This window comes from Siphateles boraxobius, unplaced genomic scaffold (assembly GCF_051911475.1).
Source record: "Siphateles boraxobius isolate OS27281-9 unplaced genomic scaffold, OSU_SipBor_1 39, whole genome shotgun sequence".
NCBI lineage: Eukaryota > Metazoa > Chordata > Actinopteri > Cypriniformes > Leuciscidae > Siphateles > Siphateles boraxobius.
In genome coordinates this window covers 1,208,373-1,221,950 of record NW_027509019.1, presented here as the reverse complement: position 1 = coordinate 1,221,950, position 13,578 = coordinate 1,208,373, and the positions used below count along the sequence as shown (strand labels likewise).

Genomic DNA, 13,578 nt, shown 5'->3' with positions numbered 1-13,578 from the left:
CGGTCAGGTAGAACGACTCAACCAGGAGATCTCCCGTTTCCTCCGGTCCTACTGCCAACTCCATCAGAAGGACTGGAGCCGGTATCTGATGTGGGCAGAATATGCACAAAACTCCATTCAGAAACACTCCACGGGCTTGACTCCGTTCCAGTGTGTTCTCGGATTTCAACCACCCCTGTTTCCCTGGTCTGGTGAGCCCACGAACGTTCCCGCAGTTAATGACTGGCTAAATCGGAGCGAGGAGACCTGGAATCTGGCTCATACACACCTTCAGCGGGCTGTCAACCGTGGTAAGAGGCAGGCTGATCGTCACCGCCGTCCCAACCCAGAGTATCAGCCAGGTCAATGGGTATGGTTATCCACGCGTAATTTGCGTCTGAACCTTCCTTGCAAGAAGCTCAGTCCAAGATTTATGGGGCCTTACAAGATCTTGCGTCAGATAACTCCAGTATCCTTCCGTTTAGCTCTGCCCAGGCATCTGCGAATATCTCCCACTTTCCATGTCTCACTACTCAAACCCGCCACACCTCCCCCTGAGGAAAGGAGGGGAGAATCCGCTGAACAGTCCTCCCAAGCCATCATTGTGGAGGGTGAGGAAGCCTACCGTGTTCATCAGCTACTGGATTCCAGACGTCGGGGGGGATTTCTGCAGTATTTGGTTGACTGGGAGGGCTCCAGTCCAGAGGAACGGTCTTGGGTCAACTCTGGTGACATTCTGGATCCCTCACTCACTCAAGAGTTTCACCGTACTCATCCTGACAAACCTGCACCTCGTGCTCGTGGCAGACCCCGCCGTCGTCAGCATCCTCGCGCCAGGAGTCGCTCGCAGGGAGGGGGCTCTGTTACGGCGTCCAGTCTCCCTGAGTCCATTTCTCAACCACGAGCGCCCTCTCCTGAGTTCTAGTGTGTTGCATACTCTCTTATTAGTATGCATCATCTGCGCTGTGACTACCTTCACCTGTTCTGCATTAATCATTGCTCAGCCTTTATCTGCCTCTTTGACTCAGTGTTCTTTGCGAAGTATTGCCTCTCTATGTGTGCATGTCCGAGCCGTTTCTGTGTATCAAGATTACCCGTATTTCTGATCCTCGCTATACTAACCTACTCTGATTGCCTGCAGCCATCCTCTCGACCCTCTGCCTGATCCGGACACTGATTCAAGCCGCCTGCCAAGACCTTTATGCCTGTTCCAGTTTGCTGCATGCACGCCGCCTGCCTCCGACTTCCAGCCTGATTTCACCCTGCTGCCTGCGCAACCTCATCAGTGGCTACCTGAGTTTATTTCTGACTGTGTCTTTGAGTTATCCTCCAAGAATTCCTGAGTTTATTTCTGTCTGCCTTTGAGTTATTAAAGTAGTTGCAAATGGATCTGCCTCAGCCTTCTGACTCGTTACAACGGGTAGTGTGGGCGAGCTCATCAGACAGATGAAAACACTGCTGAGCTGTAGTGTGTGTTTCTGAGCAGTCGTACCGTCACACAGCAGCTCGCAGCTGCAGGAGGACACCAGCGGCAGGTCTCTGGGCGGCAGCACGAGAGCACACGACGCCAGCTCGATGTCATCGCCACTGTCCCTGAACACACACACACAGAGAGTGTTTCTTCTCTTAAAACATTCATCAGATGTCCTGGAATCAAGAGTTGTCTCTATGCAAGCAGTGTTTTAGGAACAATCATTGTTTTTGCTATTTTTAACACTAATGATGCAAAGGAAAAATGGTAACACTTTACAATAAGGTTCATTAGTTAACTACCTTGGTTAACATGAACTAAGAGTGAACAATACTTCTACAGCATTTATTGATATTAGTTAATATTAATTTTGACATTTATTAATACATTATTAAAATCAATGTATTTGTTAACATTGTCGACATATTTAGTGACGACGCACTGTGAACTAACATGAACAAACAACTGCATTTTTATTAACTAACATTAACAAAGATTAATAAATACTGTTACAAATGTATTGCTCATTGTTAGTTAATACATTAACTAATGTTAAATAATGAACCTTAGTGGAAAGTGTTACCGGAAAAACAGTGTAAGATTAAAAAATACGATTTATTGTAATATATGTTTATAACTTTGTAATTTCTTTTGCTCCCTATGTTGAAAGTAGAAGTGAACATTTTAATTGTTTTAGTTATATTTATATTATTAATCAATGTCATCCGAAGTTTTGAACTACAAAGAAAAGAATCGAACTAGTGAAAGGTTTAAAAGGATGTGTCTCCTATTTCTGTACACAAATCAGTTAAAAAGAGCTTGTGTACATTGCAAAACAAAAACATTTAGAGATATGAAAACCAAGAAAAATGCCTAATAAAAGCATAATCATAAGCAGTTTGTTCAAGAACAGGGGTTGTGTGAAGAGTGGGACAGTTAATATCAACTTGATAGTGAAAATTCAAAATTATAAGTTTTTAAAGACTTTCATACTCATATGGCAAGTCACATGTGTCAAAATCCAGCTGTCACTTATTCCAAAAATGCATATAGTAAAAGATACGTCATTGCAGTCAGGATGATGAAATATTGTAGTGATTTAGTGATCAACAATTGCTGAAAGGGAATTAAATGAACCCAAGTCAGTGGCCAAGTGCCCAACTATAATAATATGTTTAATTTAAATAGCGCTCTTCCCAAACTAAAGGGCTTCAACAACCTTTGTACATGTACCATATGACATAAATAAAGCCAAACTGGTTTGTAATTAGTGAATATGGTAATGCTGTTTTTGGAGTCGTTTAATAATCCTCTGGTGGTGTTATATGTTGGTCCTGTGTTTCCCCCTCCTAGTGTATTTGGTTCAGTCCTGTTTCCCAGTTTTCCCGCTCCTCGTCATTCCTCAGTTGTAACACCTGTCTGTAATCATCGTCATGTCATTCACCTGTCTCCAGTTTATGTTCCTTTGTTCACCCTTGTATTTATACCCTTTGTTCTCCCTCATTCATTGTCCGTTCTCGTTTCTGGATACTGTGTGTTGTAATCCCTACGTTCTTTGAATTAAATTCCTGTTTCCTGTGTTCCTCGTGCTTCCTACACCACACGTACCGTAACAGATGAGATATTGATTTTATTTGCAGTTGATTTCATCTAAGGCTGTGAGTCAGATGTAGTATTGTTACTGTCTCTTCTCTTTTATCCTGTTCTTGTTGTTCCTCTTATCCTCATTGATTCTGCTTGTTAACAGCAGGCGTTCATCACTAATGTTCAATCATCACTTGTAGAATGAATCTACTTTATTTCACTAACTGCAACACTTATTCATTGCTTACTTTCTCTATATAGATTGGGTTTTGTGGTTTAGTGTTAAATGAATGCGGCATAAGACTCAAAGAATTGACATGGCCAGTCAGTGTGCCTCTTGTTGTAGTTTGTGACTGTGTCCCGTGATTCAGATGTACTGTGTAAATGTACCCCATGTGAATTTCTTAGATTGAGAAAGTGAAGGTGTGTGAGGAGGCTGATAACTCTGTTTACCCGGGGTCTATGCAGTCCTGGATGTCTGCGACCCACGAGTTCTTCTGCAGAGAGTCAATGGTCTCCAAAATGTACTCTGCACCATTTTCTACCTGCAACCCATAAGACAACACAACAGTTTGATCTGACAAACTGATCTAGATCCAGTAGGCAACATTCTTGCATTTCCCAGAGAACAGCTACATATATGATGTGTGTATGACAGTGTGAGATGATGGTACCTTGAGCACAAACGTGTTGTCTTTGTCGGGCATCTCCAGAGGCATGGTGGTCCTCACCTCCACGATAGCAGACAGAGGCACGCTCACTTTGGGTTTAGACGACTACAAACACACATCAACACAATCAATGCCATTGATCAATTACCAATAAATTACAGAGTAATCAGATTTTTGGGGGGTAATAAAAATAAACCAAAGCAAAGACCTCTATTTGTCTCATTGTTATTACAGTTCTTAGCATAAGTGAATACACACATGCTAAAGTTGACTAAAAAATCATCTTTCGGAAATTGATCTTAATGCCTTAATGAATGGTATGTGATGATGTGGATTATTTTAATTCCAAAGGCCAAGGGAACTTTATCAGGATGCATATTATCCTGGATCCATGAAATAACTGGCCTTTAAAAATAAAAATCTGCCGGTCTCTATGGGAATTTAACATAGGGGTGTCCTGACTTACGCACCCTGTATTTTAAGAAAGAACATTTATTTATTTACGATACATTATTCATTCACAAAGGAAATTGGTGTCCTTAAAGGTTGGATTTTTCCTCATTTATTTAATCAAGGCATTTAGATCAATTTCCAAAATAATTTTTTTTATTCCTCTTTTTAGTCAACTTTAGCATGGGTGTATTCACTTATGCTAAGCACTGTATGTATATTAAGTCATTTTAGAGTAGCAAAAGCAAGTAAACATGTGGTTTTATAAAACAACACTTAAAATACATAATATACTTTATATAAATGAATCCTCTTACATTATGTATTATAACAAATGCCTGTAGAGGCGCCCGCGGCCTGGTGTTGTTACACTTTACAGCAGGTCAAATCCTTGTTTACTATTAGCAAAACGACATTTAATTCAAATGTATCCTCAATCTTTAATATTTGGCCACTTCTAGGTGGTAATACTACAGCCACTGTAATTTCCTGAACACAAACATGCTTTGATGTCCACATGTAAACTCAGAGTGAGGGTTTAAACGTTTATTTTGAAATCCAGATGAACAGTTCACATATTTAGAAACATATTGATGTATTCAGATAATAAAGATTATTGCAAAAAATATTTAAAAAACTAACAAAATCATGCATCAACTGGCATGAAACGGGACATGCTTACTTTGAGCTCTGTATTTGCTGTTACAATCAACCATAACTTCTAAAACTTCTAGTGTTTACATCTGCTGGTTTCAGTGATTATAAGACGAGGTCTCGTAAGGAAAAGGGATGTTGTCTTGAAAACACCGAACTGGTGCTGAGCATGATCTGAACTGCCTGACCACACACAAATCATCAAACTGATTCTCTCTGGATAGGCTTCTGCATCTCACACACTTCTGACTGTTGAGGTGATCTCACTGACAGTCATGATATACAACACTGTAAACATGTATGAGGACAGACAGGAGCTTAACTCAGCTCAAACACAGACTGTTTACATTATAGTTAGCAAGGATACACACTCACCCTCTATTTTTACCCTATCTTTAGTTTGTTCAGGAAGAGGAAGTTATTAGTACCGTCTTGAGGGACTAAAATTGCTCTGAGACTCAGTTCCCCAAAATCCCTTTAAACACTTCTGAACCCAAACCAAAATGTGGGAATAGGATTTTAAGAGGCCGGATCAAGGGAGGGTCTGACTCATTTTAATGAAGAAAACATTTCTACTAACATATGTGGGGTTCATCTGTTCATTCATGAAGCCGTCTTATGCCTGATAGCAGGATGAAGCTACACTGTATTAACTCAAGAGTTAGAAGAATAAACTCAACTATTAATGAACCACAGCAATTGTCCTCATGGCAAGCAGAATCAAACGCCTCAGTCTTCAAATACTGAAGAGTTACCTGACGAATATCACCATCTCATGTCAAAACTGGAAAAGCACTTGTGCTAGTGTTACTCTACTTCTTACTCTACTAAACTATTCTACTACTATGATTCAACTATTTTGGTTGTATTTACCATTCTGATGATTTAATAGCATGCTACTTTTACTATACCTGCATTTCCATTACACATTTTCTAAATGTCGATAAAAAACTATTGCGAAATGACGGCGTTTTCATTAATCGATGTTATGCGATTAAAATGTAATTTTTCTCTCTCGCAATAAGTCATGGCGACGGATGCTGGTAGGTTTATGTATATCACAGCCACAGCACTAGCTATTATTTTTAAAAGAAAGAGACGTAGGCGTGTTTTCCAAGTATTAATGACAAGGAAAGTTCCTTATACTTGTGAGCGGCACATATGAGGATTTTCTCCCTCCTATCTGCTTTAAGGTCTTGATAAACTGTGGCATTTCTTTGTTGTTTAGAATCCAGTATTCCCGTAATACTTTTGTCTTTTATGAGTTTAATAAAGAACTCCGTCTCGTCTTCTGTCCAAACAAGAATGATCGACTGTTACGTACGTCAGGTGACTGTAAATGCAGGAAAAAAGTTTACATTGCAGTTTTGCGAAATATTCCTTTTCCGATTTTGCCTCAAAAACCACCTCATGCCAGGGTAAAAAACGTTTTTGCGATATATGGGAGTTTTTGCGAAATTGACAAGTTTTCATTGGCTTATGCCATTCAAGCCTATTGCCATTCCTCAATACTGTTTTTTTTCACCTGTTATCTTATCTCAACCATTCTCATCTAAATTTTTGACTAATATGGGCCTGTACCTTCATTGTCTGAATCTGAGCCTCGTCACAGGCTCTTTGATGGCCAGTGTACCCAGTGCCAATGACAAATAAGTGACTCACTCAATGTTCCCTTTGCCCATGCAAATAACAGATTTAGATATATCCCAGACAACAAACATAGTGCCGACCCGATTCCGTGTGTACCAGATGTGGGCCGAATCTGGGCCGACATTATGGGGATGCTATGAGAATGATCTGGTTATTCTTCCCCTAATCCATACACTTGCTTACTAATGTCACACACACACACACACACACACATCAGGGCTTTATCAGAGAGCTCTTGTACCTTTGGTGGAACGTAGAACTCAAGCTGGAACTTCTCTCCCGTGTCCAGGTAGGCGCCGGCCGTCTTCCTCAGCAGTAACCGGCACTTCTGCCACTGTCCCGCCCCCATGCAGTGAGTGTCATCGGCCACCATGTACCTGAGCGCGCCCTCCCTCTGGATCTCCAGCAGCTCCACCCGTTGGCCCTGAGAGGCCCGCGGCAGGCGTAGCTTCTGGCTCCAGTGCTCGGACCCCATGGCCTCGGCTCCGTTGGTCCTTCTTGAGCCCCCCGAGGGGTCCAGTTCTGGGGAGGCCCTGCGGTGCCAGATCTCCTTCACCCCGTCCACCACGCTCAGACTCATGTTGCGCAGGGAGAAGCCCTTCTTGAAGCGTGCCTTGCGACGCCCCAGCGACACATCTTCCGAACTTCTGGACTGGCTCACGGATGGCATCTTACGGCTTGGCGTTTGCTGCTCCTGTCTGCAGGCTCCGCCACTGTCCATGCTATCCAGCGACTCGCTCGACGCCCCCACGTCTTTGCGGCGCTGGTAGAGGTTGAGGCCAAAGGGTAGCGTGCAACTCTGTATGCCCACAAAGGGCACGATGCTGTACTGAGGAGCAGAGGAGTCTCCCGGAGAGCCGATTCCTTGAACCTGGTCGAGGGCCGCTGAGAAGCAGGTCAAGAAGTGTTGCGCGAAGTGTTGCGAAAAGCTGCCGTCAGCACCGGGCGAGTCGTAGCATGGGTTCTCGCTGATGAAACGCCGGAACTTGTAGGCGAAATCTGCAGCGGAAGCTCGAGCGTGAAGCTCACAGAACTCCTTCCAGTCGGGCCTCGTGCAGGAGTTATGCTCCGGGCTGCTGGGAGCCCCGGCGCCGTTCATTACTAGGCCATGCCAATGCTCCGGCAAACCACTGGCACAGACACAGACAGAGATAGAGAGACAGGTCAGTAAACCAGAGCGTGTCACAGCCTGTCAGATGTCTGAGCGCAACAGTAGTGGGACAGTGATGCTGCTAAGTCTAAGGCCACATCCACACGGAGACGCGTTTAGTAGTAAGTAGTAAGTAAGTAGTAACCCTTTATTGTCACTTAGTCATGAGTACCAGTGAAATTGGCCATCAACCTGTCCATACAACATACAATATGACAACGGGGTAGACAGGACAGGAAGACAGGGAGAAAAGAAAAATACAGTATGACATGAGGAGAGGTGAGGAGAAAAAGGCAACCCCCAGACTATGCTCCTGTACGCACTACGCAGTACAGTCCGGGAACAGGAAAAAAAACACCTCAGCAACATTAGCACATAATCAGTACACTCTACCACATGAACAAGACTTGCAACAGGGGTGGGGAGTGGGGGATGGAGGTAGCCCAGCATAGGCAAGTTTAGCTATATACGTAGAAAAAAAAATATCGTATCGACGTTTCGAGAGCCTGAAACGGCTTTTTTTTTTTTTTAAACGGGTCCCGGAGTGGATAAATCTGAAAACGACACCCTTGCGTTTTTGTGTGTTTAGCCAATCCGTATATGTTGTGAAATGATGATGTCATCACCCCACGCGTCGACCGTAGTCAGACACCGCTACGTCACATAACCGAAACAACAACTGCGACTACATGCATTGTGGGATTGAATAAGTGCACTCAATTACGTCCACTATGGTTTCGGACGCAACTACTAATGGCTGTTCCCTTAAAGGGACAATGTGTAGTTTTTTAGTTATTTTATTATCTAAAATCAATATTTTTATACATAAACATGTCCTCAATGGTGTACAAATACCTCTGCCAATTATCTGACTTATACTCGTAAATGAAGAATTTATTATGTCAAGTCAAGTCAAGTCAAATATATTTATATAGCGCTTTTCACAATACAGATTGTATCAAAGCTGCTTCACAGTATCAATCAAAACAACTTAACAATGTTTGTTTATTACTGGAAAAAAAAGACATCCAAGTTTAGTAGAGCTGATCAAGGGTATGATTGGCCCAGGCTCAGTCGGGGGCCAGTTCTCCTCTGGCGTTTATGAACTAGAGGCCGAATTTACAGTAACTGTAAGATAAAAATTTATATGAATGCCTGGCTAAAATTATCTTTATATACATGTGACGGGTAGGTCCACAGAGGCTTCCATGTCGTTGCGCCATCTTGAAAAACTATAATAGCAGAGAGGGTCAAAAAGTACTAGGCCATTTTCGTTCAGAGCCAGCGTCACGTGACTGAAAGCAGCAGGAACGGAGAAGCAGAGCAGCGAGAGGCGCTTCACGGCCCCGGCAAGTTTAAAAGGTTGCATTGCACTGTTATTATTCATACTGTAACATTTGTTTGTTCGTTGTGTCAAGTTGCAGTTTGTTTGAAATAACAGGAGGAAAACTCGAAGAAAAAATATCGTATCGACGTTTCGAGAGCCTGAAACGGCTATTTTTTTTAAAATAACGGGTCCCGGAGTGGATAAATCTGAAAATGACACCCTTGCGTTTTTGTGTGTTTAGCCAATCCATATATGTTGTGAAATGATGATGTCATCACCCCACGTGTCGACCGTAGTCAGACACCGCTACGTCACATAACCGAAACAACAACTGCGACTACATGCTTGTGTTCGTGCTGCGGAAACTACTTAGCCTCTATCATTTCTTTATTTATTATTTACTTGAATGCATTTTTATTTTATTTCTTTATTTTACTTCTTTATTTATTTAGATTTTCTTTCTTATGCTATGATGCTTGTCTGTTGTCTGATTAAGACATTTCATATTTTGTACCAGGCCATTTATGGTTGTTAAATATTGTTCAATAAAGTTCTTGGTAATTATTATATAATCAATTGTAATTATTGTATAATCAAGATTATTCATGTTAACCAAAGCATCTGCTCTCTCGGTTTAAATGACATCTGGATTTTTATTTTTATTTTTTTTTACATCAAAGCAAATTTGTCATGCTAAATAAATAGGATATCTGCATATCCCTACTATTCTACTGAGTTTACTGTACTGGCCGTGTGTGTCTCCAACTATGTGACTAAGCCATATACAGTATAGCTTGTGTTATTAATGCTTGTTCTGACAGACACACAGCGCTCTCTTCTCTCTGGACAGCAGATTTATCTTCCAATCATAAAGCAGAGAATGACACGGACTGCAGAGACACACAGACCAGCATCTGTCTGAAAATAGCAGGCATTAAGACAAGTGCGTAACACCGATATAGAACAATACAGCATCATCCACCAACACTGGAAACACTGGGGGGAAGTATCTTCTTGAACTGTTCAAAATATTCACAAACATCTAATCTTTAATTAAAGTAAAACATTTGGAAGAATAAAAATATCACCAGACAAATGTTGCTTACACTTTATTTCGATGGCCCACTTTAGACATGAAGTAACTTTGCAAACTCCATGTCAACTAGAAGTCATTAGAGTATTAGTAGACCGTCTGATTAATATCTGCGAACACTTTATTGTGACGCTCCCAGCAGACTATCAGCAGTGTGTGAATTGTGTCAAAGCTCTTGGGGAAACACATCCTAATAATATCATTTTTTTATGGCAGCGGCTATTTACACCAAGTGAAAATAGCATATTTTCTTAGCGATATATTCCTTTTTACACTATGTAAAAGTACTATTTGCATCTCAGTATTTTCCATATTCATGGTTCTGCATTTTGGTGATCAAAGATGAGTTTTAAGGGATAAAATTATTGACTTCAAGGGGACTTTAATGAAATGTCTTCCTAATTATTGGCTAAAAGGAGGAAAAGAGCATTTCAATGACTGAACTGAACTATTTACCATTCTGGGTTGTTTGAGGACTGTATGAATCTGGCCTGTGTGTCTCCTCATATTTACAGCCCAGTGAAACAGGAAGTCATTGCTTAATCAATAAAGTTAACTCAAAAACACACTTCGGCTAGATTTTTACTCAACACTCTTTTAGGTTAGGATTTTGTGAATATTCTGAAAGATTAATACGAGTTTGTGTACACATGTCATGCTCATGTTTGACAGAAAATAAATCATGGAAATGTTTACTTGGTGAATTTTCAAGTTCATTGCTGAACTTTTGTAATAATATGAGGAATGACCTCAAATGCCACTGAAAACAGTTCTGCCACACTTTTTGCTTACTGTGATTTTGTTGCACTAGTCTAAATTAGTATTACACACATTTTATTTACAGAGGTGACAGCATTCACTCAGTCTTAAACATGCAGTTTCTATGTCCTCGTATTATTAGAGACTATATTCTATATTTGTAATAATTAATTTGTCAAACCATTTTTGTGCGTGTGTGTACTGCGAAAGCTAAAAGGTGATAAAATCGTGCATAACTGAAAAGAAATAGCAACCAGTTACAGAATATCAAATACACATTTTCATATTGAGCAGTGTCAAATTAACCTAAAATCTTGGTGCTGAAAAGCGTCCTTGTGTGCAGTGGTGTTATGGATGTTTATGTTATGGCCCCTCAAACCCACAGAAGGGCCTTATATGTGAGAGAGAGAGTGTGTGTGTGTGTGTGTGTGTGTGTGTGTGTGTGTGTGTGTGTGTGTGTGTGTGTGTGTGTGTGTGTGTGTGTGTGTGTGTGTGTAGCCTATATCACTTGATTATTCCAGGTTGTTTGTTATTGGGTGGGTGATCCATGATGCTGTGAATCTCTGTGAATGAAGCCGGTGCACGAGGCCTGAATCAATAACACACACACACACGCGCGCGCGCGCGCGCGACACTAAACACTGTCCAGATGATGACCGACACTGAACCAGAACCAGCGACTGTGACCCACTATAACGGATTCAATCATCACTTACTCCACATTAAGCGCTTAAACCCACAGTGAACACAGGTAAAGCGGCGCATAATGAATGAGTGCGAAGGGCCGTTCATTCAGGACGCGTTCATCTTGCGCTCCGACTCGCGTTTTTGAACGCGTCCTGTAAACGCTGCGCGCTGAATCATCATCATTATCATCATCATTACACGCGTCCATTCTCACCTCCGTTAAATGCGTCACTGCATGTGGCCAGTGCTGTTAATCCAGGTCCATCGCCGCGGGTTTGTGGAGGAGTCCAGCACATCGCATCGCTATATCATCCATCTATAGAGACTGATACATGACGCGTCACGCGCGCGCGTCTATTATCCAGGCAATGCAGCTGCTCTTAAAGTGGAAGAGCGCGATTTCTGATTGGTCCTTGAATGGGCTACGTCATGAAGTCATCGGTCACCACTGACTGAAGGTGATTCAGAACATCATCCTCATCTTCCTCCTCCTCCTCCATCAGGCCTGAGACTCACTGGGATCACATCATGAGTGGACACACACACACACACACACTCACACTGCAGCTGCTGTATGTTCATGGAGGCACTGACTAGAACACCATATGCTAATAGGCTACTATACTGTATGCTCTCCCTTTAATACAGTAATCGTAAGAGAAATATTATACAGCAATGGATGTGAGTGGTGTCCAAGTCTTCTTAAAAAAATGATGTTTCATTAACAAAGTTTGGGAGGAGCATGTTCTAATGATATATCCAATCAACTCGTCAACGGCAATCATCACATCCAATCATATCAGCATGAGAGGAAGCCTATATTCACTCTAAAATGGCTGGGTTAAAAACAAACCATTTGGCAACCCAGCGCTGGACATAACACATTCTGGGTTAAAGTAACCCAGCAGGTTGGGTTGCAAAAATAACCCAAACTCTGCTCATTTTGACTAAATGCTGGGCTAAGTTTTACCTCATTAATGGTTATTTAGGCCCTGTTTACACGAGAACGCTCGTGGGTGAAAACGTAAAAATATTTTATCAGATGTGCCTTTCGTTTACACGGCGATGGCGTTTTTGAGGCTTAAAAACACAAAAAGTGAAACCACCCTCCAGAGTGGAAATCTTAGAAACGCTCCACAGTCGCGTTCCCGTCTAAAGTGTAAAAACGCAAATCTGCTCTCGTGGCGTACGCGTTTACGTCACAGGCTTGCCCCAGTACAGGAAAATAACAACCAACATGTCGGATTATTTCCATACATCAGACATTAAAGTTGCCCTAGCAGCTGATAAACGTACAAGAGTCTTTTTGGTGTTCGCTTCGCCATGTTTTGATCTTGCGCTACTAGGGAGAGAAGTAGAAGGAAGGTTGTACGCAGGCGCGCGGACTTGGTGTTGTTGTGTGGCGGTGCTTCACATTGCCACCTAGCCGCCTGGACTGCATACTACATCGAATTTCACACACTTTTGCGCCACCATATGCTCGCAGATCCCCCCCCCCCCCCCCATAACACTCGTCTAAACGCAGAATTAAAAGTGATAACCCAACGCCACTTTTGCGTTTTCCGTGTAAACATAGCCTTATATTTCCTTGCAGTAAATGCTATTTATTAAATTTAAGCCAGCAGTGGGTTACACACAAAACTAACCCACACTTTGTAAATAACCCAACAAAATGACCCTACAGGCAGAACCCAGCAGTCTGGGTAAAAAAATAACCCAGCAAATTTGAGAGTTTCTACACAGTTGACTCACCTTCCTTCCTCGTCAGCTTTCAGCATCCCTCCTCAGACAGCACGCCAAATACACCATTTACTCTATCGGACTAGAGTTTGTAAAATGCCTTGACGTTCGACAGTCTATATCTAAAATGAGTCAAAGTAGAGCTGTTCAAATCACACTGGATATTACGTCCAATTCGTCAGACTGGTGATGCACTGATGCGGTTTGCTTTGTCATATACAGTACTGAAACTTCACATAGTGTGCACACCCATACACACTTTATACTGCAGAAACTGTGGTACTTGTGAAGCTTTGAGACCGTCTTCTTGTTCTGGTTTACACAGTCGCTGGAGAATCTCAGTGAGACTGAAGGCTGGAAAAC

At 42.0% G+C, this 13,578-nt stretch overlaps 1 protein-coding gene across 1 annotated transcript in view; it reads right to left on the bottom strand.

The window, feature by feature from the left end:
• sh2b2 (SH2B adaptor protein 2) overlaps positions 1 to 11,830 on the bottom strand; it is a 36,866-nt gene extending 25,036 nt beyond the window's left edge. The window contains exons 1-5 of the mRNA XM_077197308.1: positions 11,690 to 11,830; positions 6,701 to 7,589; positions 3,709 to 3,810; positions 3,488 to 3,579; positions 1,472 to 1,572 (exon numbers count right to left, since the gene is read on the bottom strand). Coding sequence (XP_077053423.1) covers positions 1,472 to 1,572; positions 3,488 to 3,579; positions 3,709 to 3,810; positions 6,701 to 7,558 — 1,153 coding nt within the window. The 5' untranslated portion in view covers positions 7,559 to 7,589; positions 11,690 to 11,830. The remainder of the gene's footprint in view (positions 1 to 1,471; positions 1,573 to 3,487; positions 3,580 to 3,708; positions 3,811 to 6,700; positions 7,590 to 11,689) is intronic.
• Positions 11,831 to 13,578: the final 1,748 nt, after the last annotated feature.